We start from the raw sequence: 27,526 nt of genomic DNA, 5'->3' as shown, positions 1-27,526 counted from the left end.
CAGGGCCTGGGCGGGGGCTCTCGGGGTTCCCTGGGTCCCGGTTTCCAGCGGCAGCACTGCGGGAAGAACCAGGGTCCAGTCTGACGGCGGGCGCTGGCCCTTGGCGCAGCAGTGCGGGGCGGGGTAGCGAGGATGCCTGGGCGCGAGGCCAGCGGGAACTAGCAGTCCTCTGGGAGGGCGCGGTGGCCTCCTGCCCGGCCCAGCCGCTCGCTGTGAGCACCTGCCATACTGTCCGCGCCCCCCCCATAGACTACATATCCCAATATGCCCTACGCGGAAATGTAATTCCCGCCCCTGCTGCGCGGCCCCCGGCGGAGGCGCATGCGCAGTGGCGGGGCGCGGGCGGGGCGCGCGCGCGGCGTCTCTGCAGTGCGCGGGGGGGCGCGGGGTGAGGGGGGGCGGCGCCGCCATCTTGGGCGCGGGGCGGCGAGCGGCGGCGGTGGTGGCCGTGCCAGGTGAGGTGCCCCGGGCCGCGCTTCTCTCCCCGCCGGGCTACGCGGTCCCCGTCACTCCTCCGGGCGACTTCCTGCGGTGGGACTCGCTCTTCGGCCGCGCCCGGGCGGTGGCCGAGCTGCTGCGGGTGGCGGCTCCCTGTGCGCTGGTTGGGGGTTGGGGTCTGCAGGCCCGAGGGCGGGGAGGCGGCTGCAGGGCGAGGCGTCCCGCCCGCTGCCCTTGAGAGGGACGCGGAACTGGGAGGGAGGGAGACAAGCGGGGCCGCCCGGGAGGACTTTTCCTCAGCTTCTTCTGAGGAGGTGTCGGACGACCCCATCATTTGTTCGTACATTGCTTGTGGCTCGGGGGGCTTATTGACAGGTGTTAATTAGCTCTTCGGCTGGAACACCTGTGTGGCAGCCCTGCGGTGCTGCACCGGGGGAGGGTGGGGATAGGGTCGGGCTGTGTGTGGCACAGGAAGGCCGGCGCCGATGCGTCAGGTCAGCCTGAGCAAAGGTTTTTTTCAGTCAGATCGGGCTGGAACTTCACCGAATATTATTTGCCTGTACTACTGATCCTAACGTGAATTAGCTTGGTCATGTCTTGCACTCTGCTTCCTCCCTGGAAAACCTGCTGAGGCAGAACGCAGCGCTGCTGATGCCGAACTGCTTATTGTGATGCTTAAAGCAGGCTCCTGTCCAGCGGATCTTGTGGATGCATTTCCATATCCATTCTTCCCAGGACTAGGTTTTTGGATTCAGCAAAACTGCAAGAAGCACAGCCTCTGTTTATCACCCAGTGCAGTTGACTTCTCTTCCCACTGGGAAATGGCTTGCTTTTGATCTAGTGTTTTCTCCATAAGCTGTGTGAGTCCATGATCTGTTTTGTGCTTGCTTTAGTATGACAAAGCTGCTATCAAGTTTTAGCCTCAGGCTGCCAAAATCTGAGCCTGGAACTTGCCCAGATAGGTGAGTCTGGATGGCTTCTGTGGCTTGGAAGTCTCGGTATTGCAGGCTTCTAACTGTGTATGGGCTCATGTGGTGTTTGGTTGGGCAATATTTATTTGAATGCTGTCAGAGCTGTAGCTACTATTTTTTCCTATAGTAAAAGCTGTGTGTGTCCCTCTGAGTTTTGCTTGGAGGGACAATCTCAAATCTGAAGAGATGCTGCCAAACTGTCTACATCCATATTTTTCCTGTCAGGAAGGGAGGCATCACTTCTGTTCTGTAGGAAATGCCATGTTACTGACATCTAGTGACAAAGATACCTGGTGTTCTTTGGGCTGTGGAGTGGCCATATTCCAGGGAGAGCATTGGGATGTCTTTGAAGGGTATCATGGCCGGCTGCTTCCTCTCCCAAAAGAGCACAGTCCTGGCTTTTAGAATTGAATCTTGAGGCTGTGAAGGGTTACATCCTGCGTTCTTTGAAACACAGGCAACTGGACATGCATTCTTGTTTGATACTGTCTCTTTCCTTTTTTTTTTTTTTTTTTTTTTTTTAATAGAACAGGAACAGTCACTAAACAAAACAGGCTTTATAAAGAAACTTCCTGTAAGCGTGGTTAAACTTTTCTTGCCTCATCTCTGCATCAAAGAAAGGTAAAGCCAAGACTGTCTTTTGCAACGCAATGTCTTGCACTGGTTTTCTAAGCTTATTCTACCGAAGACCATTAGGGTATTTAAAGGCTGTTCCTGGGGCTAACCGGAGGATGGTCTGTGGTGCCAAAATGTGATTGCTTTCTTTCCTTTAGTGAGTGACCTACTGAGTCAAAAGTTACTGGCAGGTGTATTATTTTGATCTTGGCAGGAGATCAGCAGCTCAGCTGAAAGCTTGCAGGCAGAGACACAGAATTTGAAATGCAGTTTTCTCCTCTCCAGTAAGGGTACTGAGAGAAAAGTTGATACATCAGGGCACCTAGACCATTAGTGGTCTGCAGAGTGCCAGCTCTTACTCAAACTCCACTCTGTGCCTCTAACCTCTTCTGTTAGAAGATGCATAGGGAGCAAATCACTGTTCAGATTTTTAGCTCAAGAGTAAAAAGCAGGTAGTTCATACTGACTTTAGAAATGCTTTGGTAGAATGGGTAGGAATAGAAAAAGGCATTGGGGGTGTTCACATCAGGTTGGGCCCAAAATATAGCAGAGAGGTGTGTTAAATGCTGTATCTGTGATGTTTTACTGCAGTAAGGAGCCTCTCGTGTGTCTGTGTGTCAGTATTTATCTCGTTACTCTTCAGACTAGCTGTGTGCAGTATGACATGCAGAGGTGGGCTGTAGGAGGAGAGCCTGGTAAGAGAACGTGCTTCTCTTCCTGCCCACTGGTTATGAGGATTTATGGGATTGTGTTTAAAATAGGAACAGTTTCTCTGAAACTGATGGGTTTATCTCAGGAGCTCTTTAGCTCAGGGTATGCCCCTTAAGTAAATTATGCACCCTGTCTTTCCCAGCATGAAGTGATTGGAGCTGCTCTTGTTTAAAACCAAGTAGAGCCCGTGGCCTCCTGGAAAGTGGCTAATGCAGCCCTCTAAGCAAAGCTTAGGTGCTCAGATTAGCTGGTGGGGTGATGGCATTGTTTTGGTTTTAAGTCCTTTGGGTTGATAAGGGCTGGTGCTAGCTGAAAGGATGGGTTTTCCCAACAACTTCAGTTTGCCAGACCAGCCTGACTAATCCCCCTCCTGCTTCTACTGTTGTCACTTGTCCAGTATCATACTGATTTCTGGAATGCAGAAATTACTGCAGTTGGTGATTTGCCTTCAATACCTCTCCTGATTTCTTCCTGGATGAGAACTCAGCAGCTAATGTACCTTGAACTGCTTAGTTAGATAAGCTCATTAATGCACAGAAGTCTTACTTACTGTTAAGTCAGAACCCAAACTGTCTTTTAATAGACTACTAAAGGGGTTGGTTGCTTTACACCAGCTTATTAGCTGACTTGGTATTGTTGTTTCCTGGATGTGCTCTGTAGATTACAGAAATCAGCATTCCTGTTTGCATTCAAACTAAGTGATGTCTGTGCTGTAGGAAACTTCAGCCCCTTAATGGGAGTGACAAAGTCCAAGTAGCTGAGTCTTGGGCTCACTACTGATCAACTTGTGTTTATTCGTACCCTGTACTGGATGGTACAGGAAATTCGAAGCTCATGGCCTGTCTCACAGTGGGGCTGTGGCCAAGAGGGCTCTGCAAGTGAGCAGCAGTCCTGACATCTGCTCATCCAGCCTCAGTCAATGGCTGGTTGAAGGCTTATTTTCCCCATCTGTAGTGCCTTTTCTGGACAGGTATCTCTGTGGTAAAAATATCACCCACACAGCTGACTTGGGACAATACTGCTGATCTCAAAGTTGCCTCCTGAAATGAGTGGACAGATGTGCTCACTGGTGATGCTACTGGTGCTCATTAAATCTGGCACAATTGGGGTGATAATGTGAAACTGTAGTTGTGTTGTTATGGGCAGCCTAAGAACTACTGCAGTCTCGTTGCTCCTGAGCAGTTATTCTTGAGCTGCTGTGTCACCACTGCACCTCTGAAGAGAGGACACAGGATTTGCTGAGCAGATGCCATGAGAGCAAACAGGCCTGGCTCAAGTGTTCCTCAACTTCTGCCTACACTGGACTTAGAGAAGCTAGCATGGAAGGACACAAAGAAGCATATTTGCGCTTTCCTGAGGCAGAAATACCAACATGCACCCAAAATTTATGGTGACTGGTAGCATTAGGCTGTAGGCACATTATGCTGCTTGTGACACGTTTCTTTCAGACAGTTCCTGATTCTTTAGGAGCTAGAACAAGTACTTCTTGCCTTGCATGTGAAACTGGAGTTACTGCTGCCATGTTCCTTTTACCACTGAGGAAAACTGACTAAAAATTCACTGTTTTTTGTAAGCAACAGATTTGAGCAGATCAGCTTGTTTATTTGGTTTTACTTGTGCAGATACAGTTACAGAAGGCAGAGAACTGTGTTCCAAAGTTTATGGTGTAGGTTGAAGCTACCACTGTCTCTCCTGGTGCAGGGAAGGGTTAATGATCTGTGTGGTGTCATGTGAAAGAGCTCAGGTTATGGGACAAAGGTATTGGAGAAAATCACTCATTTGGATATCTGTGTATCTGGGATTTAAGCTACAATTCAGCTTAGTCTTTCCTACCCTAATGAACAGATGACTGATACTGCAGTTGTGTCTTGTTGCTGGTGTGATACTGTGGCTTCTCAATTAGAGAGACCGTGGAAGGCTGCACTGAATAGAAACTGCAGCATTGGTACTGTGTGCTGTGATGGTCCTGAAAGAGTTGCTGTAGATAAGCAGCTGCAGAGGGAACAAACTGTGCTGGTTAGTTGATTCCTTATGTGTGCCTTGTTTAGTCTAAGAAAGATCCATGCTGCATGTTGTTCATTTTTCTACAGCTATTATAAGTCAGAATTGATGAAGAGGAAATGGAAGAGAAGGCTAGGCACTCACATGCTGCAGGACAGAGCTGCTGTTTATCTCCACTTGATAAGTGCAGGTTTAGTGCCTCGTCTGACTAGGTAGCTCCCAGTCCAGGCACTTGGTGCACGCCACAGTATGTGAAACTGACAGTCCAGAACAGGATCCTGCTGCCTGAGCTTGGCTGCCTGTGCTCCTGACTTCACCCATGCATTTCAAGTGGGTGGTACACTGAAAGGATGAAGTCTGACTTTTGGAGTATAACCTGGTTTTAGATCAGACCTAATAAACAGAGCATTTTCTATCTGTGATAGAATCAGTGGTCAAAAGCAGCTTTTCAGATACTGTGCTTTATTGTGTCTTTATCTTTCTCTGGACTCCCGTGGTTATGGTCTGCAGCTCACCTGCTGCAGACTGACTGCTGGGGCTTCATCCAGCCTGCCCTGGTGGTTTGAGAGAGGGGTGCTTATTGCACATCACCTGCACAGTGGGAGCACTGAGACATGATTTGAGGCAGGTATGTGTGATTAGGAAAGGGCATGTTAACGTGTCAGTCATTGTAGGCCTAGCTAATCCTGCTGCTTTTCTGTTATGTAACTACTGAAATGCATTAAAATTTTTATCCCAGCCTTTGTTTTTGTACATGTACCTTTTTTGTTTTGTTTTGTTTTGTTTTGTTTTGTTTTGTTTTGTAGCTGGCTGTCTTAATGCTGTAACTTTGCCACAATTGCTCTAAAGGTATATTTTAATGCTCTCATCTTCACTTGATGAGTAATTTCCATGTCATCTTAACTCCTGGTGGGTTTACAGGCATGTGTATAAATGTGTGGTCTGTCTGTGATGTTCTTCATGCTCCTTTTCTGTTTATGGGTTGAAATGGAAGTGTATGGGAATGTGAGCACTTGGCAGGAGGGTAGGAAGGAATCCTGCTGGCCTTAGGTATTTGGAGGAGCTGCATTCAGATGTTACATCTACACCAGTAGCTGCTTAAAGAATGCAGAGTGTATTGGGAGAGGGCTGTTCCTAAATTAAGGTGATTACTCACCAACTGGTGTGAATTCAGCATACATGTAGATTATCCCTGTACCTTAACTAGAATAAATCCATCCATACTGTAAGCAGAAAACAGGGCTGTAGCTACCAGTGTGGAGCAGGTTGCCATATGTTCAAGCTAGTGGAACAGGAGGAGTGCAGCTGCAAAGCTCTGAAAATGCCGTTGGTGGATCATTAACCCAAAGGTTTCAGCTAGAGTCATCTTGGTTTCCAGGCACTTGGCAGAGTTGAAGAAATGGTGGGATTTGCTCTTAAGCTGTGTCTGACAGTGAGATATCAGGCTGAGGAAACTCAGAGCAAGCTCCCTAGAAAAGGCTGACTGGAGAGGAGCAGAATGAGTCATTGAAAGCTGATTGAGCAATGCTTTCTGAGTCGTGTTGCTAATGCACAGGGAGCAGATGAACCCATCTCCTGTGCTGGAGTTTTTATTCTGAAGCTTTCTGATTCCAGCAGCCATGAGTCACTGAATGTCAGTTTCAAATTAATTTCAACCCTCTTCTCTGCGGTTCTTAACCACTGCAAGTACTAGGATCTTTCACTTCCCCAGCTGATATGTAAAGAAAACTATTAATTATTTAAAAATATGTGAAAGATTGTGCTGGGTCTGAACTGTACCACTAAAATCCTCTTTGTAGTTAGAATGTAACCTTGAAATAGTTGAAAGGACGATCTGTGAAACTTGAAACACAAGGAAGGATCAAAACAAAGCAGGCTTATTTCCACTGCAGCCACTTCGTGGAGAGCCATTGTCATCTTGAAGAGCCATTCTTCTTGCTGAGCTTTAAGCAACTTTCTCTTGCATTCTGCCCTTTGTGTAGCTTTCCTCTCTGTTCATAGATTTCTGGGCTACTTACTCCACCTCTTGAGTTTCCAGCTGTGTGGACATGCTTCCATTAGCTGATGGAAGTAATTCTGTGGTGGAGATGGAGTGTAGTCACTCTGGTCTTGTGTCTTGGAGGGACGTAGTGCAAGATTTGAACAAAAGACTGGAATGTTGTTCATGTTCCCTGAACTCCCATTGTGGGCAAGCTTGGTGAAGGCTGACAGAGAGCAGCCCTGCACCAAACTGAATTTGCTGTAAGTTGTGTTGATGCCATTGTGGTGTCTGATGCCTGCAACTCTTCAAGATACTGAACTGCAGAAGTTGAGCAGACAAGGGAGATCTGCTTATAATTGTGCTAAATGCCTTGCATAGCTGAGACTTCTTTGTTCTCTGATGCCATTAGATGGGAGTGCAGCTGGAGGTTTATACTGCATGTGTCCTAAACTGATTGGTGGCTGGTACAGTTGGGTAGGTCATCTAAAACTCCTTCTTTATAGTCACTGTTTTTAACCCATGTGACTTTGCTGGTGCCTGGAAACACTTTCTCAATTGTTTGACACAAAGCATTAGGTACATTGTACTTAAATGTGAATTCAGGGTTAATTTTTAGAGCTGTAGAATTGTGGATTCTTTCAGACTTGAGGAGAATCATAACTCATATGGAGGCATTCTGCTGCTACATGTGAAATAATGCTCGTGCATGTGTCAGGTATGTATGGTTGGCTACCCTTAGAAAACAAACTGCCAGGATGGTGATGATCCTGTGGCCACATCCACAGTAACAGGGAAAAGTACAAGCTCAGGTGTTAACCAGGGCCAGAGCCAGCCCCTTTCTGACTTGGAGCAAGTTCATTATCCAGTTGTTTTGCCAGTGCAGTACAGTAAGCACACATTGGCTGGTAGGTGGCAGATCTCTGCATACTTCTATTTTGTACCATACAAGAATTTGCAATAAGGACGTTTCTGTTCAGTAGTTATGGCAGCGGGACGTGTGTAGATCTGAGGGTGTTCAAAGTAGACCAGAGAGGTGCAGATGGAACTACAAAATGGCACCCTAAATCCAATTGTACAGTGGTGCATATAGGAGGTGTGTGGATGAAGTAGCAAAGGCAATTCTGGCTTCATTTGTAGCTCTGCAGTCTGAACCAATGCAGCTCTTAAATGTGCCAGTGAAGGTGGAACCAGGAGCTAACTTTGCATGGGTGATCTGAAACTTGATCTCCTGGGATATTTTGTATAAGGAAGAAGCCTAGCATTTCATTGCATTGATGAAGGATTTTTGAAGACTAAAAGCCTTTGAATTATGATCTATCTACTCTCCATCAAACATTTTACTAACATGCAAGATGAGGAAGCAGTTGACTTTGCTGCCTGGTACTGTAATGCAATTAAAAATGCTGGTTTTTTATTTGCCTGTAATTTCAGCAAAGCTGTTACAGAATATGTTCTAACCTAACATATACGAAAGCATGCCAACATTATTTCAGTCAACATTTAAAGTTTGTAGATCTTCCTAAGAGCAGGCTTTTAATTTCCAGTGCAAAGCTTGATCAGCTATCTTCTACATGTTGTATAGTAATGCAGTAAATGTTCAAATTAAGGGTTTTTCAAAAAGTGCTTGACTCGTCATGCTGGCAAAAGGCTTTGTCTTGTGTATGTTGCATGTCTGATCCTGTTGCTCATCAAAGCAGACATTTCCTTTATACTAAAAATAGTGAAACAAATAACTTAAGCAGCATTAAAACCCAAGAGGGAGATTATTTTTTTTTTTTTTTTAAGACTAGGATGTGCTTTCTAGGATTCTTCTGGAAAGGGTTTGCAGGATTCTTATGATCCAGCTTTGACCAGTTGCATAAGCTTCCAGGAAGCTGTTCTATACAATGCAAGTCTTAAAGAGAATGCAGGAACTCTTCATCTTTGATTGCAATAGTCCGTATCTGAATGTGGAAGCCAGCACTGTAGAAGTTTGAAAACGCATGCTTGTTTCTTATCTGGAGTGAATAAAACTAGTAAGTAGGAAAGAATTTTCTAGAGTGGGCAACAAGTTGTTTTCACTGTCATAATGTTTCTCTTTTTTTTTTTCGTTGTTTGGCCTGTGTGAATGACCTTGCAAATGTTTCACATCTGCCTGTCTTGTTGGGCAGCTGTGTTCAGTTCTCCGTGTTTTGGGTTTCAGCCCTGCATCTTGCCTCTGTGTGACCTTTTCATGCCTATTAGGGCTGTGTGTGCTTTGTGTAAGTAGTTGTGAGTCTGTGAGTAGTTGTGAGCCACTTCCTTAAGTCTGAGAAACTTGGTTTGTTTGATTGACCAGTGGGATTGTCTTCTGCTGTGGGGATGCTGATGTTGCTGCCCATACAGTTTGTACCCTTGGTCATGAAACAGTGAGCAGCCACAAAAGGCTTTTCCCACTCTAACTACATGAGAATCTTGGAGCTGCCTGTGTCTTAATAGGTTTGATTATAGAGACTTAGAAGTAAATTAAATACTTGTATCCTGAAGTTATAAAGTGTTATAGTTGGAAATGGAAGAAAAACATATTTGTAAAGCTGTTCTGTGCTAATTGGAGTCTCAGACATGAAAATATATTGGTGACAATGTCACAAGACGCCACTGACAAGTGGCAGAAGACAGCCCATTAGTAGCCAGAGATAGATGACCAGCAGAATGGGGGAATAAAAGCCACAAAGCTCACTACTGAGCTTTGAGAAAACTGCTTGTCTCTTTCTATTTTGACTTAACTGACTTTTGGGCTCCTTTTTTCCCTCTTTCAATAAGCAGAAGCAGCCATCTGGAAGCTGAAAACCTGTACCAGAGAATTATGAGTAGTGTTATTCTTTGAGGACTCACTAGATGTAGCTAAAAATGTTGGTGTAAAGGCTTAGGAAATTTAAAGTTTCTTTTTTATCCTGCTGAAATTAAAAGTAGTGGCTGCCCTGTAAGCCTTGGTTTAGCATAGAACTCACATCTGCAGTACTTCCTTCAGGTGGGCAGCTACTGTAGTCTATTGGGTGTAACTTCTAGAGGATACGTTACTCTTAATAATCCAGAAGTCCCTTAGTCCCTCTGATGTGTATATTGGTTTTGTATTCTCCTTTTTTTTTCCTGGCCTTTGAGGTGATCTAAGGCTGGGTCACTTTAACTTTGTCATTGCAACATTCCTGAGCAAACACATATCGGTTTGCTGTCTCTAGGTTGGCCTCTCCCTATCCATTTCACCCAGCCCAGTCTAGTGGGTGTAGGCTAACCCACCCAAAGAGCACTGTGGAGATGGTTGTTATCTAATGCTCTGCAGTGCCCAGGCTGAGCAGTTCCTGTGTGATCACCCCAAGGCCTGCCCTGTCAGAGTTGCAGTTCTCTTGGGACTAAGCCAACCAAGCAGTTGCTGCTTGTGGGTATTATGACTTTGACCTGAGTGAGTAGGAGTGCATTAGACTCCAGAAATGGGATCTGGTGAAGTAGCTGTATATTTTAAAAAGTCTTCTGTGTCAGTAATGTCTACCCTATCAATAATATCTGATGTATTTGGGGAGAGCTCTGTAGCTCTCTCCAAAGCAATCTTCCTTTGAAGAAGGAGAAAATTAGCCGTTTAGGAGGGTAACATGTGAGGGTCCATCTGCAAGTTCAAGTAGGTCACAATTGTGACCACTCCAGTGGTACATTGTGGCCAAATGGCTCTCAGTTGGAATTCTGAAGTGTGACTCAATATGACTGCTAGGGATTAGCAACGGCTATTACACTGATGTGTAAAAATTATGTAAAAGTGGTAATAAATGGAGATGTACTTGCTGCTGGGAACCCCCTGTCATGTGACATGTCAGACATCTGTGTGAACTGCATGTAAAAAGACTTAGGAATTTAGTCTGATTTGTATCTCAGTCATTAGGGAAATAGACACTTTATAGTACAAGTAAGGGGTCTTTGACTTGCTTGTAGTTCCAGGACTGTGTTTTTTCTCACATTCAAGAGGTATGTTTTGGATGCTTGTCCTTGAGGCTTAATCTGTCCATGCTGATTTTTGGAATGAGAAATAAGACAGCTTCTATTTCAGTGCCAATTTTAGGCTTTAGTCCTGGCTGTAAATTGTTTCTGTACAGCCTACTTATATATACTTTTTCTTGCTTCAGGTATTAAGCAACATGGGAAGTGAAGACTAAAGTTCCATCATGATTGGAGGCTTGTTTATCTATAATCACAAAGGAGAGGTTTTAATCTCTCGCGTCTACCGGGATGACATCGGGTAAGTGCTTCTGTTGCATCCCTGGTTTTTGCATTTTTGTCTCATTTTGGTGCAGTAAACAACCCGGAGCTGCTTTGTTCTGCATTAGCTGTGCATGCATGTAAGACTGCAACTCAACTTGCTGCTCTAGGCTTAGCTTAGAAAAAAGAAGTTTAAGCCCTGGTCACCTACAGCAAAGGATGGCCTGCAGCCAAACCTGGGACTTTCTTTTCAATGGTGGGGATCTGGCCATTATTCCAAACACTTCAGCAGCATGGACTGCCACTCTGGGAGCCCACCTCACTGAAATCACTAAAACTTTACAGGAGCAGTAATGTGAGGACCATCTGCCACATACTATAGCCAGGGCTCTGAATTAATTTCAAGCACTGATGTCTAACGTCAAGTACAGGCATGCAGGGGACTGTGGTCTTGGAAAGTTTTATCTGCAAGCAGTCTCACAGCAACCATGGCTGTACTACTACAGCTGGCTTTCTGTCCCCCAGCTTTGTATGGCAGCTTTGTGTCAAACGCTTACATTGATTGTGTAACTGAAGTTGTGGGAAGCCTTGAAAACCTTCAGTAGGTTGTAGGTGTCTTGTTGCACTTCCCTCAAGTGATATGATGCTCACTTATACTATCTGTGCAATCCTTAGGCTGCTAGTTTCCAGAAGGTATCTTATTAAAAATATGGTGTCTTGTAGGCAGTGGATCATAAGTGATGGTGCTGCTTGGGCTGAAAACCTTAAACTTAAGGGTTTTGTGCACAGCAGTACTCTTCCTAGTGGGTTTTCATTAGTGTCAGGCATTAGGTGGAAGTTAGTAATTAAGTTGGCAGAGTAAAGACAGAGGTAATGGAGGCAGGGCTGTGGTAGGTGCTGATTCAAAGTTCAGTGAGAGAGAGCCTTCAGGCCAGTTTAGGAAAAAGCAGTTTGTACCGAGTCTCCACAATGACTATTGGTAGGCTGTGCTGCAAAATAACTTGCTGCCATAAATCACAAAAAACTGTCAAGCCAGTCTGCCTTCAGACTGTTCTGGTCTGAAGAGTATATCCCTTCTGGTTATGGATTGTCTAGTGGAGGTTAAAAGTTGAGGTAGAACTAGTAGCTAGTCAAGGCTTGTACTGTTTCATCAAGGGAGTAGTCAACACAGTGTCTGTAATGAGGCTTCACCTAATGAGCTTTTAAGTCTCTTGGCTTGTTCTAGGTCAGCTAAGGCAAAGTAGCTGTTCTAAGGTTGACTGAGTTATTCCAGGACTTCCACACATAGCTGAGCCAAGGAAGCATTGTATTTGTCAAGCAGAAAGCCAGTGGCTGTGATGCTTTGCCGCTTTTCTACTGTACAAACTCTCATCAGTCTTCAACACTTGTTAGCTGAAGCTCTTCAGAGCAATTCATATGACAGGACTGACTTTTTAAAGCTGGTATCACAGTGACTGAGCCAAGCCAGTCTGGATTATAGATAACTTTGCAGAATATCTCAGGTGGGGGCTAGGAACAGTTTCACTGCAGTTTCTGCAAAAAAAAAAAAGAAATTGTGGTTTGCAAACTTGAAACACAAGATTGTTCTCAAACTGATGTTTATCCAAGAAAGACCTTTTGATTTAAATGGCATTATGGCTGTGGAGATGCAAACTGGGGACAAAGTAGGTATTTTTAATATGATCTTCTATTGCTTTTTATCTTGGCTCATTTCTCTTACAGAGTGAATGCCTTATGTTCAGTACGTGATAAAGTACTTCCTGCTGGCTGGCCAAAGCTAGAAAATGGGATTTCCTGCCTGATCCTATCTTAACTTTTTCATTTGGCAGAGTGCCAGAATATTCCAGTGTTTTCTCTAGGACTTGAGGAATTGGTGTTCCTTTCAGCGAAATCATCCATGCAGTTCTTGTGAAAGCGTCAGTCTTGTGACTTAGGTGGAGCAGGTGTTGGCTGTTAACTGAACTTGCTCCCCAAGGTGCTGGATTTCTTCTCAAACAGGCCTTCAGTGCTGATTTGGATTTTTTTAAGAAGTAGCTTTACAGAAAAAGTTGTTATGAAATGGATATGTCTCATCTTGTGGTGTAATCAAGGAACTGTGAGTCTTTCCATTTCCTAGTCTGAACATTAGCATTAATGCCAGATCTGCTCAAAATTTTTAATATCCTAACCCTCAGTGGGAGGTGAGGAAAGGAATAGCCATGATACTGTAGTTTGTACTCAGCTCTGTAGGAGTTCTGTCTCTAACTAAACAGCTGAGTGATAGACTTCTAGCCTACTATACAGTTCTTAGTTCCTAAGCAGTAATTCTGAAGTGCTGGGGGCTGAACTCACCGTGCTTGTTGGGAGGTAGTTGAATAGAAAGCGAGCATAACTGCTCCCTGTCTTCATGAGTGATTGACCCATAAGACTCCTTAATCTTGGCCATTGCCTTTGGCTTTCTGAAGCCTCAGTTTTGGAGCTGGGAGATATTAAAGGTCATCTGTGGTTATGAGAGCACCTCCCCTTGCACAGTTTAAGGGCCTTACAAAGCACGTACGAGCTCATATGCAATCACCAAAGTGATGAACAACCAGGATATCCTTTTGACTTCAAAGGCAGAAGTACCACAAAACTTGAACTTTCTTTGCTTGCAACTTAGAATGAATGGCTTTGGTGCATGTAGCGCATCTGTCCATACAGCAGCTAGCTGCATGTATAAGCAGCCTTATTACAGAAAAAAAAGGCAAAACAACATGCATATAACTTAGGATACCATGGAGGGCTCTCCTGTAATTTTTGAGTGCCTTGTTCTTCGTTGGGGAACCTACCTGCATTTAAGAATGCAGCTGTGTAATAAAACTCCAGCTGTTTGAAACTGAGCAGCTTACATGACAAACTGCATGCACGTTAAATGTAATAGGTGTTTGGTTTCTGAGCTTCTAATACATCACGTCAGCTTCGTGGCTCTTGATCCTTAAGGAAAAAGTGCAAGCTGGATAGAGCAGTGTCTGAATCTGCAGGATGTGCCCTATCTCTCCAGATGTACTCCAGCTCTATCAAACTTGCTGTATTTCCTGTTGGCTGGACCAAACCAGAACGCATCGACCTTAACACCTTCAAATGAGAAGTACTGTTATAGAAATTCCCACCCAGACTTGTAGCCCTGTCCTGAGGCAGACTGGGAAGAAGATACTTGATACTCTGCAATCCCCAGGTGATGCCTCTGATTGAGGCTTTGGGGTTTTTCCACACCAAGACCTGCTACCTATATTAGCAGAGCAGACTGGGTATCACTGTTGTGATACAAGTGGAGCTCACCTGGACTAAATGCCCAGTTGACCCTAAAGTTCAGCCAAACACAAATCTGTCCATGCTGACAGCCTGCCCACGGCATGTCAGTGTTGTACCTTGTGAGGGCTTCATTGCTGCTGTAGCTTGTTACTGTCCATCCAATACCACCTTGGTCTTTTGTGCCAAGGAGCAGGGGGAGGGGGTGCTATTTGGTCTCTTCTTATCTCTTTGGATTCATTGTGCCTTGTGTCTGTGTTTCTAACCCTTTCTCTTGTTGCTGTCACTCCTCCTTTCTCCGCTGGCGCCATTTCTGTCCATCCCATCTCATTGGCTGCTGTAGCAATAGGTAAGAGACGCGTGGTAGGCCACGACTGGCACTGCACAGTGGGCACCTGGTGTGCTAGCAAAGCCTCCCTGACCTGAGGCTTCTCCTCTAGTGTGCACCAGTCTGGTGACTGGTTCTGGTGCTACTTTCAGCAGGTTAGAACTTGAGGCCAGTAGGGCTAATGCTCCAGAACAAGCTGAACTTTCCTTGCAAAGCTTACTGGAGGGGAGGATTTGAGCTTTTAGATGTTGTAACTTTATAGTAGATTAAATTACTTTCTTATGGAAAAACTAAAATGGAAATGAAATATTAATTTAATTCCAACTTGCAAACTTTCTGGAGCAATAAAACCTGGGAAGTATTCAAAAACCAGAATTTTGCTTATGGGGGAGCATGTTTACTGATGAAACTTCTACATATGTCCCCAGATCTTCAAGGAGCAAACACCTGCTGTGGTAGCATATGTTCCTTTGAATATCCTTTGTTTTCTAACTTGGAACTGTGTGTTGGACTGTTGACAACCCTCAGTGCTTACAAGCATTTGTATGCCTATATCCTTGCTTGCAAGGATATTACTGTCTGCTCTCAAATATGTTTCTGCATAGTCACTACCATGGCCTTGATGCTGCAGTCAGGCCCCCTGTTCTACAGAGTGTCTGAGAGTATGAGTAATAAAGCACGACTAAATGAGTCTTGGCTTTGTGTGTAGACTGTTGCTTTAAGTTTTGGTCTTGTCATATAAAGCACTTGGGCTTCCTTCCTGTAGTCTCAGGATTGATGGACTTAATTTGGAAAGTTTATTCTGACTTGCAGTTACAGGATAAGGACTTAATTTGGGAAGTTTATTCTGACTTGCAGTTACAGGATAAGGAGACCAGTGTGCAAGAGCTGGCATCTAGAATGTCACTTGGAATCATTTGGTAACAAGCAGGGGTTTTTCCCCTGTTGCTAGTGTATAGACAGTTTGGATCAAAGAGGGCAGCACCTATGGGCAGCTTGCACAGCACTTTTTCAGCACTGGGCAGAACCCTTGACTGTAAATGGTCCTGGACCATGGAGTACTGCTGACACATTGCACTGTGGGGACTCTGAGTCTGGATGCAAGACACCTGTTCTGAAGCAGAGCAGTCTTGAGGTGACGTGTAACTGGAAAGCCAACGGTGATCCTAATTCTCCTGGTGCTTTGAGCCTGCCCTCCAAGGTGTGTGGGGTATGGAGGTGAGCTGGATCTGAGAACTAAGGCTCCCTTCTGGAGTGGACCTGGGCACTGACCTCTCTTGGGTGGCCCGGGCAAATTTTGCTGTCTGGGAGCAACTGCCATTGACATGTATCTTGGGAGACTACAGCTTGCTTTGGGACAAGAGTGTGAAGGCCTGGGCATGCAGATTAGACAATAATTAGGTGTTTGGTCAAAACTGGAGTCTTTGTGCCATACATTGCTAATGTGTTTGTTTTCAGCTATGACGATCAATTGAGAGTGCTGTTAAAATTAATTGAAGGGAAAGTTTCTTTGCCATCTTACTCCAGATGGAGGTTTCCTTCTCCTTCTGACTACAGTTACTCTGTAGTCCAAAGTTCCCTAGAGACCAAGTAGCACTTTCTCTCCTTTAACTCGTGCAGAATTTAGTGTCTAACTCTGCTCAGAGCCTTCACTTGTCCCTCTTAGAGACATCCCCAGGCACCCACCCTAGGTGAGCTTGGTGTGTGTAGTTCAGTGTCTGACCGTAATGGCATAAGCAGAACTGTGCAGCCAGCTGGTTTCACGTGTGCTGTGCTGACTTGTCTTTGGTGGTGCTCTCGTAGGCGCAATGCCGTGGACGCGTTCCGCGTCAATGTCATCCACGCACGGCAGCAGGTGCGCTCGCCTGTCACCAACATCGCCCGCACAAGTTTCTTCCATGTCAAGCGCTCCAACATCTGGCTGGCTGCTGTCACCAAGCAGAATGTCAACGCTGCCATGGTATTCGAGTTTCTTTACAAGATGTGTGACGTGATGACTGCCTACTTCGGGAAGATCAGTGAGGAGAACATAAAGAACAACTTCGTGCTGATCTATGAGCTGCTGGATGGTGAGATGTTTCCCTTATCTACTGTGGCCTGTTGGTCATTCTGAAGTACTTAGCTTATTAGGATGTAGTAATAATTCTTGAAGTATTTTTAACATACATGGTAGAGTTCAAAATTACTTGTTTGGCTTTCTGTATGCCACCTGTACTGCACATGTGAATGTCACTTCAAGCCTGTAGCCTTGTGCTGCTTCCCTTCCCTGAAATGGTGAGAGCTGTGCACCTGTACCACTGAAACAGCTGGTACTGGAGCTCAGCTTCTGAGGGGATCCTGTCTAGGTGTCAGGCTTTCCTTACCCCGAGGTATATAAAGAGGTCTGTCAGTGGCACCTCTAAGGCCAGCTGGTGCCCAGGTGGCTGTATTAGTGTATGGAAACAGTCATCCCAGTCTTAAGTTGATTGCCCCTAGTAAGTTGCCTTTTGGGCTCAATTCTGAACAAAAGGAAGTCAATAAAGCCAATGTCCTGTATCTCAGCCCTACCTCCCCCACTGATACAGCTCCAAATTTTACCACAGATAAAGAATAGTATCCCTTCAGCTGCCTGTGATATCAGCCTGCTTGTAGAGGTTGCCCTTGAGCTGCCCTGTTTCACATATCGTGAGCACTTTGTGTTAGTTACCTTCCGATTTTTTTCCAGACAAGGCACCACATGTGTGTGCCCTGGGATTCTTAGCCAAGGGTCACAGTGACTGATGTTTTCCCCATTCCCTCAGGGCAGACCAAGAGACTGCCTGTTCTCTGCTTTGGTCAGTCACTGCTGTCTCCTTGCAGGCACAGCAAGATCAAACCTCCCAGTGGGTGTTGCTCAGTATCATGTTAGTGGTCTTCTTTCCCTTCTAAATTTCTTGTGGGTTGTTCCCTTCCACTTTAAGGAGAGTAGATATGCACTGTGTGTAGTTAACATCTGTTTCCCTCATATAGTCATCCTGCAGTGCCATTATTCAGCTGTTGTTTTATGTTTTGGGATTTATTACATCTTCATAAGAACAAAACTTTTTTAAAAAAAGCTGCAAAGATAAAATTGCTGTGGTGTTGGATAAACTCTCTATTGTCCCTTGGATGTTTTTTGGAAGAAGTCCTCGGTGTGTCCTGTGCAGATGGCTAGGTTAGTTGATATTTAGTCCTGAGGTGTGGTTTGTGTTTAAAAACTGGCAGATTCATGGCTTGCACAACTTTCTATCACCCTTCCTCCCAAAGTATTGGTCCAGGAACTCAGTGTAACAAGAAGGATTCTTTTGTCTTGGTAGGGAATGCTACAGCAACTTACCAGAAATTCAATGTGTATGCAGGATCTGTGCACTAAGATGCCTTTCTACTTATAGGACAGTTAGCCTAGTTGATGTGTTTATACCTTGTAGCTCTGAACTAACCTTTTACCCTTCTGTAGAAATCCTGGACTTTGGCTATCCTCAGAACTCTGAAACAGGGGCCCTGAAGACTTTCATCACTCAGCAAGGCATCAAGAGTCAGGTAATCAGAGGAATTTTGGGTACAGCACTGCTCTGCTGGTTAATTTTTGCTAAGCCCATTCAAGAGAGTACGGTCTTAATTATCCTTCTAACCATTTGACCTGTATGGAAGGAATGTGCCTGAACAGATTGAGAACACCCTGAGAGGGGTGTAATTCAGTGGCACCTTTGTCTAGGTGTCCCTGCACTGTGTTACCTCATGTTCCCTGGCACATGCTAAGATGCAGGAGGAAGAGCCCAGAGCTAGGATAATGTCAGTCCCTTTCATGTAAATATGGTTGCTGGCTTCAGGCTCTGCTGTGTGTCAGCTTTTCAGAGGATAAACAAATCTACCTGCTGAACCAGAAGTGGCTCTTTTGCATGTGAATCTCACGGAGCAGGTCTATTCTCCACCAGAGCTGTCAGGATTTCATGCCTGCCTTATAATGAAGTGTTCTTCAGCCTTGTGAATCTTGCTGTTAAGTCAGGAAGCTCATCTCTGCCTGTAATATCCTTGCAGGTCAGCGTCAGTACTGCGTGAGCTTTCTTAGGTTAGAGATGAGAATCTGTGCTGTGCTTTTAGCATAGTATTCACCCTTGCAACAAAGTTTACATGGAATTACAAGATAAAGGATGTGTTGGGAAAAAGATGGTTAGTTGGACTGGTTTGGGGAATGTGTTTAAACTAGTTCTAATCCTATTCCAGGTAGAGCCCTCAATATTAGGCTTCCTGTCTCATAAGCTCATGCTTAACCTTTGAATTCAAAGAAAACTCATAGTAACTTTCTTGTTTTCCCAAGGAATATTGTCCACCATGTCCATCTGATGCAGCTGTGCAAATCAATAATGAAGACTTAGCCTAAAAGTTAGTCCTCTCCCCTGCATAGCAGTGAGTCAGGAAAAAAAAGCCAGGAGTCTGTAGTGAGGCAGTTTGTGGCAGAGTAAAGCTTCAGCCTCATGTACAAATAACATGCCTGCATGAAGACTGTTCCTGTTTAGGTTAGCAGAGGTTGGTCTCTGGAGGCTCTGTTCCAACTCAGTTCATCAGCACTGATTTCCTGAGAATTCCTTTTTAAACTTTTAATCTAGTAGCAGGACTAGCTGCATTTCAAGAGGAAGTGAGAGAGAAGCTGCCCCTGAGCAGTATATTTCCCGCTAGAGCAGCAAACTGTTTTGCTGCATGGCCAGATGTGAGTGCATCCGGCCTCAGTCTCCATCATGTGTCCCGGTGTAAATCTCTGCCCTTCTGTGGTCTGACGGTTTGGGCAGTCAGCACTGAAGATAGCTGAATCAGCTCCTGTTCCTAGAAAAACTCAAAACTAACCACCACCCTCACTTCCTTCCCTTTTTCTTGTTTTGCTTTTGTTGGTTTTAACAAACTTTTGTGCTGCTTGTGTGCAAACCACTGTCACAGCATCGTGCTTAATTCAACAGCAGATTTAGTTTCCATAGAAAGAGGAGTTTGGCTTTCAGCTTTACACAAGTAAGCAGTTCTGCTCAGTACTGGAATTTTGTGCAGCCCAGTTCAAAACCCAGAATTAATCCATTGAAGACACAGGATGGCAAGGGCACCCACCAGTTGAAACAGTACCTGCCATGTTTCCTTGTCTGCTCTTTACTCTGGTACTTCTAGCCTTCAGCTCCTCATCGACATAGAGCCGGTTCACACAGGTACTGGGACTAAAATCTGGGTCTGAATGGTCTACCATCTGTGTTCCCTATCTTTGTTTAGTTCCTGATGATGCTTTCCTTGGGCTCATATCCTGAGGAATCTAAGGAGCCAAGTCCACTAATGGCAGACTTTCCAAATTCGACTTTGTTTTCAGTGAAAGATTGGAGGTGTACTGAGTTGCTGTGCTCTGAATGCCCTCCCTGTATGGCTACAGTCGTCTTTTCAGGGCAGGTGATCTTGAAATTGCAAGATCTGCTTCATTGTCTTTGAAAGCGTGTCTGAAACTGCTGCACAAGGAGTAGAGCTGTGTGCTTCAGGAATGGAGTGACATGCCACACAAGTTTTAAAAGGTGTTGGTGTGCAATATCATTTTACTTCTAGTCCCTACACTTGCAGTAGCCCACAACTCAGATGGCAGGACTGCAGGCTGTGCTGATGTCCTGTAGCAAAACTGATGGAGCCATTGGCTTGAATATCTTCCTCCAACAGAGGCTAAACCGTGCTCTTACAGCTTGACGTAGCTGTGCTTCATGTACTGTTCTCACTCTTAAGATGCTATCTGTATTTGTCCAAACTTCATTTACTAGGTGTACACTGTAATTTTCTTCTAAGTGGTTTCTGGGTGTATGAGTTGGTCAACTCTTAGTTACAGTGTTTCCTCAAACCATAGATATTCTTTAGTGTTAAAATGCTGGTGTTAATTTTTAAAGTGGACAGAGGGCTACCACCAGCTGGAGGATCCCAGGAAACCTGCTGGTAGCTGGCTATCTTTAACCTGGTCAACATGCTAGCAGCTCAGGGTGGGTGTTCTTGGGCTATTTTAGCTGACTTATTTGTCCAGCTCTGGGAAGCACCACTCCTGAGAAATTCCATACCCAGGTGTCTTCACTGCCTCCCTTAGGGAATACTCATGCCCCTGGGTGGTCTCAACTTCAGCAGCTGCTTCCAGATCCATCCAGTCACTTTACAGGGTCAAGTACTGGTGCTGCTGCAGGAGATGAGAATGTCATCACATGATCAATGTCCCTTTGGAAGACAGAGCACTAGGTATAAAATCTCCTTATTCGTCTAAAGCCTGAACAAAGCATTGAATAAGGCTGTGCTTTTTTTTTTGGGACAGACAAGAGAGGTACTTTGTGTACTGCATTGAGCACTTCCCTAGGCAGTTCTCAGGGGATATAAAACTGTCACTTAGATGATATGACAGTGGCTGTGCTTGCTCAGGAGCTGACCATGTCTGGCAAGAGCATGTGTGAAGCTGAGATCATGTACTGCCACCCTGTGGGCCTACTGCAAGGCTGCTGTGAGAGAACCTACTTGTGTCTTGTGCAGTGGTGGAAGAGCAGAATTAACAAGGATACGACTTTATACAGGACCCAAAGTGCCGGTATTTCCCATAGTCTGGGCATCTGTGACATGGTAGACATCCAGGATTTGCATTAGAAACACCAGCATGAGTCTGCTCTGCATAGAAACGTTACCAGAAGGAGTATTTAGCCTGTCTCTTTCTCTGCTCCACCTTGTTTTTGGATTACCAATAATGCGCCAAGTCTGAAATTTAATTTCACTGCTTGGAGTGCTGGGTTTCCTGCAGGGAGCTAAAGGTCAACACCCCTCATCTTGTTTGCACTAATTAGCTGCCTAATTAACAAAGAGCTGACCTGCTTTTTTCCTGTCCTCAGGTAGCCTTAAGCCTAATCTGCCTCTTTCTCCCTTCCTCCCTTCTCTTGCTATTGACCTGCTTGCCTGTTAACCCTGTCTACACTGCACTTGCTACTATACACCTACTTCTTGACTTTCTGCGTGTGACTGGACCCCACCTCTAGCATCAGGTAGGAAACCTCTCTGTGCCTCTCAATACAATCCTTGGTGCTTTTTGGAGGCTTAGAGCCTGGGTGCTGTTAAATGCATTTTGGGTTACTGTTGCTATGTAATTCTGCAGGTATTAAGAAACAGGCCTTGGGGATTAGCTCTCTTGTGGCCCTGGGGTTTCATGTTGGATAAGGGTGTGAACTGCTACATCAATCCATGTTAAGCTTCTCTGCTTTAATATGGATTGATGTGACAGTCTGAGACAAGATTTGAATGCCGTTGGTGGAGCCCATGCCTCCCTGCACTGAGAGGTAACCTAATGCACGTGGTAACAAACCAGAACAACATTCCCTGCTGTTGCTATGGCCGATTCTTGGTTAGGCATAGAATTTGATGTTCTGAGGAGGGAATGACCAAATCGTGTGAGGTGTGAGAGCACCTGTATCAAGTGACAAAAGCATTTATGTGTAATAAATGGCTTGTGTTTGCTCTTAAATTCAGAGAAAGGTTTCTCAGTCTTTGGATTTATTTAGAGGAATTTATTTATGTCTAAGGTGTCATTTCTTCTGTTCAGACCAAGGAAGAGCAGTCCCAGATCACCAGCCAAGTGACTGGACAGATTGGATGGAGACGTGAAGGAATCAAATACCGTCGCAATGAACTCTTCCTTGATGTGCTGGAGAGTGTGAATCTCTTGATGTCCCCACAGGGTAAGTAGGAGGTCTTGAGGTGGCATCCTTCTCCTGCTCAGGGTTTGTAAGTGGTGACTCTAGTAAGTGTTCTGAACTCTGATCTTTTCTGACCAGGTCAGGTTTTGAGTGCCCATGTCTCTGGTAGAGTGGTGATGAAGAGTTACCTGAGTGGAATGCCAGAGTGCAAGTTTGGCATGAATGACAAGATTGTCATTGAAAAACAGGGCAAAGGGACTGCGGATGAAACGGGGAAGAGGTAAGAGGTTTGCACCTGGTGACCACTTGCCACCAGGGTCTCTTATGAAAGGGCAGCTCTTAATACCTTTTCTGATCTGACAGACAAAAAGCTGGGTTTTTTTCTTCCCTTCAAGTGGTACTGCTAACTTTGAGTAGATCATTTGTCATGGAAGCTACCAGCCTGAGGGCCTCAATACAGAGGGCTTCTCTACAGCTCTTTAAAATTATTAAGATTCAAACACAGTTTTAATTGTAGAGTTCTTGCACCTGGAAACTCTTCCACAAGATGGATTTTCCTAGAATCTCTATCTCTGTAATCTGAGCAGTTTTGCTCAGTGCAGAGACTCTTAATCATAAAAGCAGTAGCAGTACTCCCAAGAAATAGTGAAAGAATCCCTCTCTGCTTTACCTGGACTGTTCCCACAAAGTAGATCAAAGACTGGGGAAGCCCCTCCTGCTGATTACAGGTTATCACTGCCTGTGTGAGTAGGAGTCACATCCTTTCCAAGAGCCCAGCTACCCTCCCTCCCAGCTGCACCTCAGTCAGTACCCACACTGAAGCTAAAAACGGCTCTTAACGCCTTCACCAGCTTTCCTGCTTGGGTTGAAGAGATAAAAGCAACGAGACTGCCACTTTCTGTCACTAACCATTTGCAACTCATCTGTATTTCTCTTGGTTGTTTTTTGTTTTTTGTTGTTTTTTGTTTTTTTTTTTTTTTTTTTTTTTTTTTTTTTTTTTTTGCTGACCCCCAGTGAATTGGGAAGGTAGATAATCTGCTTCAGCTTTGTGTGCACTCTGCTCTCCCCCTGTCTCTTGCTTTGTGTGACTTGTGCATGTAACCTGGATCTCAGACACTTTCCATGATGGTTCCTGTAAATGGAACTGAGCTACTATTTGCCTTTCCTCTCAGAACCAAACCAAGAGCTATCACTTCACTGTCACCTTTAAGCCATCTTTCCTGTACCTGAACTGAGCTAGTAAAATAGATGAGCCTGGGATGGCTGATGGGCCCAGTGAGGATTTACTCTAGGGAAAATACCAACTGCACAGGCCTTGAAGAGTCAGTACACTGTCCCAAAGCTTCCATGCCAACTGCCTTTGCCAGTAAATATGCTAATTTTTTTAAGTTACAGAAGTAAGATGAACAGGGATTCTTGGCACGTGGTTGTTGCTACCTCTGATTATCCAGTGGGCATCTCCAGCTTGGAGATGTTACTTTCCAGAAGCATTCAGTTATGAGGTGACCAAAAGGGACCACTGCTGTCAGTCGCTTTTTGGGATCTAGACTGTGGCAAGGCCAGCTCTGAGTTATGCTGCCTGAGACCTGGAGCAGTCCTAGGCAGAGGGCTTTCCCAGCTGTTGTCCAAAGGAATAGAAATTGGTTGTCATGTGGGCAACAGATCAGGAAAGACTTGAAGCACAAACCACACCACTGGTGGTTGTGTAACTAGACAGCCAGTGAGCCTGAGGTCAGTCTGCTTCCCCTTTGGGTTGGTAGTGGTGGTTTCTAGGACAGCTAAATCTGCTGTAGTTCTCACTGTCTTGGCATATTGGCATGGTTGTCCCGTTGCTTCCAGCAGCTGAGGTAGCCTAGATATCATAGTGATACACTGCTGCACCTTCTGTTGCTCCTGCCTTCTGGTCCCTCTCAGTAGCTGAGGGGTTTTGGCTGGCCTAGGACCTGTATTCTCAGGAATTAGTACTGGCACAAGTTCAGTGCTGGCAGGTTATGCTGGTGCACCTAGATGGGCAGGTGGTAGCCCTTTAGATTTTTAGGAGAGATACAGACTTGTATGTCACAATATTGTGGATTTGGTGATTTGGTTCAGAATCAAACCACCTGCTGTCAGTGTGGAAATGAACAGCTGTGAAGAGATTTCTGAACAGGAAGACTCGGAACCTGGCATTTCCTGGCTGTGTGGCAGTGGGATAGCTTTGTGGACAGGAAAGTGTTTTCTCTCCTTTGAACTGTGCTGTGAGAAGACTTGGGCTGGCGGAGTTGCCTTTGCAGTACTGAGTGCTGCTGGCAGGCAGACCCAAGCATTGTGTTGCTGGCTGTGACAGAAGGGTGCTCTTCTAAGCTCTCTCCTCTTTGGGGAGAGGAGGGAGAAAATTCTTTCAAACAAGCTTCCTGAAATACAATTTTTGTGGTGGTAAAACAAGGAAAGTCTGAGCCAAGAGGCTGCTGTCCCCTAAATCTCTCCCTCCCTTCCTGGACACCTGCAATGGCAACATGCTCTGTAGAGTAGTTTCTGCCTGGACAGATTTTAACTGCACCAAGATACCAGAGCTGCAGCTTGTGCTTCTCTAATTGTGTTTTGTGTTTTTAGCGGCAAACAGTCAATTGCCATTGATGACTGCACTTTCCACCAGTGTGTGAGGCTCAGCAAGTTTGATTCCGAGAGGAGCATCAGCTTCATTCCACCAGATGGAGAATTTGAGCTCATGAGGTACTGTGTGTGGGGGCTGAACAGGCTGGTGTTGGCATCTGCTTGCTGCTGCAGTAGTGATGCTGCTCCCAGGCAGACTTGCAGCCCTTGAGCACTTAAAAAATACACACTTACCGCCACCTTTTCAGAGTGGAATCTGTAGGGTGTCCCAAAATCCATTTGTTACAAATGTGGAAGCCCAGCTGCATCTACTTTTCTTTGCCGCAACCAGAGTGTTGGATGTGGATTTTCTTGCTTTTGAGCTTGCTGTATGTGTTGTTTTTAGAGCTTAACACTGGTGTCCTTGAACAAGGCTGTTGGCAGGAACCAGATATAAAACTTGAGACACAAGAAACCATTGCTGCCCTACAGCAGCACAGATCTTAACTGCTGTTTCCTTCTGGGATGTTTCCCTTTCTGGCTTATGTTTCTAAGCTGTTTGCTATATTCAGAGGCTATCTCTTTAGGAGGGTGATACAATTTGAGGGATAAGGGAGTTAACTCCTCCACAGAGTTCACTGTAGCTTCCATCCCTGCAGATACCGAACCACGAAGGACATAATCCTTCCCTTCCGTGTGATCCCACTAGTGCGGGAGGTGGGCCGGACCAAGCTGGAAGTGAAGGTGGTCATCAAATCAAATTTCAAACCTTCTTTGCTGGCCCAGAAGATAGAGGTAAGAGGGGAAAACAAACAAACAAACTGTGCCTGGAAATCATTCCTCTAGTTTATGTCCGCTGTGGTGGAATCCTCACATATGAGACTTCAAGTTTGAATAGGGCTAAAAAAGTGAGCTGAGTATCTCTCAGATGTGTGGTACTGCTGTGCTGTGGGAGGGAGCTGCTGTAGAGTAGGGAGGTGAGGGACATTTTCATTTGCACAGCCACCTTGACAGGGGCCTCATTCTGCTTAATTTCTCATCCATTGTGAAAATTTCATGTTCTGTCTGCATGATCTGATGGTATGTTGGACAGGCAGCAGGCTGTGAGCTATGTAAGACAGGCTAGGGGTGGCTTTGCAGCTTAGTCCCTATCAAAGAAGGCATACTGCTGCAAGGCTAGGCTGTCCACAGCCTGCTGCAATGCCTGGCATCGTCCTTCCTGAGCTCATGTTCTCAACGTTAGGCAGGTTTCCTGCAGCATGTAGATCTCTGCCCGTTTCCTTACTGACTTTTGTGTATTATGGAAGTGTGAACCTGTACTTCAAAGCAAGAAACTAGAGAGCTAGCCTAGGAGGCCTTGTGATAGCCGATGATCTCTGGGCACTAGCTGGGAGAGAGAGGACCCAAGGGGTCCAGGACAGACCATCTGAGACTGCTCAGAGTGTCCAGGCTGTAATCTCCTTGCCCACGCTTACCAGACTGTGCCTTCCAGGTCCGGATCCCAACGCCCCTGAATACCAGTGGAGTGCAAGTCATCTGCATGAAAGGGAAGGCGAAATACAAAGCCAGTGAGAATGCCATTGTCTGGAAGTAAGTGAGCATGTTGGGGCAGGCCTTGAGGAGGCAGGGTCTATTCAGTGCTCCTCTCTGCCCTGGGATTATGTAGTGAAAAGGAGCATAAACTCTGGCATCCTCTCACTTCTGGGCTTTCTCCAATAGGATAAAACGTATGGCTGGAATGAAGGAATCCCAGATCAGTGCAGAGATTGAACTGCTGCCCACCAATGACAAGAAGAAGTGGGCTCGGCCTCCCATCTCCATGAACTTTGAGGTGAGTATCTGTCTGCCTTTTAGGATGCACCCAACCTTGGAGAAGCTTTGTCAGTCCCTCTTGGGAGTTACACAGGTTTGAGCATTCCCTGTGACAAGCTGACAGGTGAGGTCAGCCAAATGGCAAAGCTCATGGAAGAAAATTGCCCTTAGAGCCACAAGAGTCTGACACCATGCATGCAGGGAGTAGGGAAGGGAACAGTGGCTCTTGGTGTCCATTTCTAGATGCATTGCCTGGGGGTCATCTGGCATTTGTGTACGGAGAGCATCTTACCCCATTCCAATGCTCTCTGTTGCCTTTCCATCTCACAATAGGTCCCATTTGCACCCTCTGGGCTGAAGGTGCGCTACCTGAAAGTCTTTGAGCCAAAGCTGAACTACAGTGACCACGATGTGATAAAATGGGTGAGGTACATCGGCAGGAGTGGGATCTACGAGACCAGATGCTAGCCCCAGCAGGCTGGCGGGCTCCCTCTTCTCCAAGCCATGCTCTGCCTCTCCTCGGTCTTCAGCTACATTCAGAGATGTCTGCCTGGCCCCTCGACGCAGATTGAAAGACCCTGTGGCTCACCCCGGGAGCGGACTTGCCTGCCCGTGTTCAGTTACCACCCACGCTGCAGATGAAGTTCAGAACCCAGTCGTGTGCAGGGGTGCATCAGCCTCCTGCTCCCCGTCCCAGGGTGGGCAAGGGCTAGTCTAACTCCCATCCTCTCGTGATCTTTCTAGGGAACGTCCACCATTAAACTCCTCTTCTGTTGGTGTCTCACTACTTGCATCATATCCTAGTATTTTTGAAGTTCTTGTGCATATGTACTCGTAGAATAGACCTAAACATAGACTGGACAAATCTGAGTTGAAGTTACCCTGGCTTCTGTACTAGCTATTGCTGTTGTGGTAGATGTTGCTGGCCAGTCTGAGATGTCTGAGGTGGTGAGTTTGTTGG

General features: G+C 45.6%; 1 protein-coding gene across 3 annotated transcripts; it reads left to right on the top strand.

The window, feature by feature from the left end:
• Positions 1-335: 335 nt before the first annotated feature.
• On the top strand, positions 336-27,349 carry AP2M1 (adaptor related protein complex 2 subunit mu 1). 3 transcript variants are annotated; one of them, XM_066325871.1, is made up of 11 exons: positions 336-455; positions 10,848-10,960; positions 16,319-16,584; positions 17,970-18,052; positions 22,089-22,224; positions 22,321-22,462; positions 24,775-24,894; positions 25,413-25,548; positions 26,246-26,343; positions 26,473-26,584; positions 26,899-27,349. In XM_066325871.1, exons 2-11 carry the CDS (start codon positions 10,887-10,889, stop codon positions 27,031-27,033), a joined length of 1,302 nt encoding a protein of 433 aa, XP_066181968.1. In that variant the 5' UTR covers positions 336-455; positions 10,848-10,886; the 3' UTR covers positions 27,034-27,349. The 3 variants fall into 3 exon arrangements, with proteins under 3 accessions (XP_066181968.1, XP_066181966.1, XP_066181969.1); XM_066325869.1 differs by having other exon boundaries at positions 380-531; XM_066325872.1 differs by lacking the exon at positions 336-455 and adding an exon at positions 1,936-2,030.
• Positions 27,350-27,526: the final 177 nt, after the last annotated feature.

Source organism: Sylvia atricapilla, chromosome 10 (assembly GCF_009819655.1).
Source record: "Sylvia atricapilla isolate bSylAtr1 chromosome 10, bSylAtr1.pri, whole genome shotgun sequence".
Classification (NCBI taxonomy): Eukaryota; Metazoa; Chordata; class Aves; order Passeriformes; family Sylviidae; genus Sylvia; species Sylvia atricapilla.
Note: the sequence above shows the minus strand (reverse complement) of the source record. Positions and strands in the feature narration are given on the sequence as shown.

What these genes read in the sequence shown, in the direction of transcription:
- AP2M1 (XM_066325871.1), top strand. Translation starts at nt 10,887, where the DNA reads ATGATTGGAGGCTTGTTTATCTATAATCACAAAGGAGAGGTTTTAATC. An exon ending in GGAGAATTTGAGCTCATGAG is followed by an intron (nt 24,895 to 25,412) that starts GTACTGTGTGTG and finishes CCATCCCTGCAG; the next exon opens with ATACCGAACCACGAAGGACA. An exon ending in GAGAATGCCATTGTCTGGAA is followed by an intron (nt 26,344 to 26,472) that starts GTAAGTGAGCAT and finishes TTTCTCCAATAG; the next exon opens with GATAAAACGTATGGCTGGAA.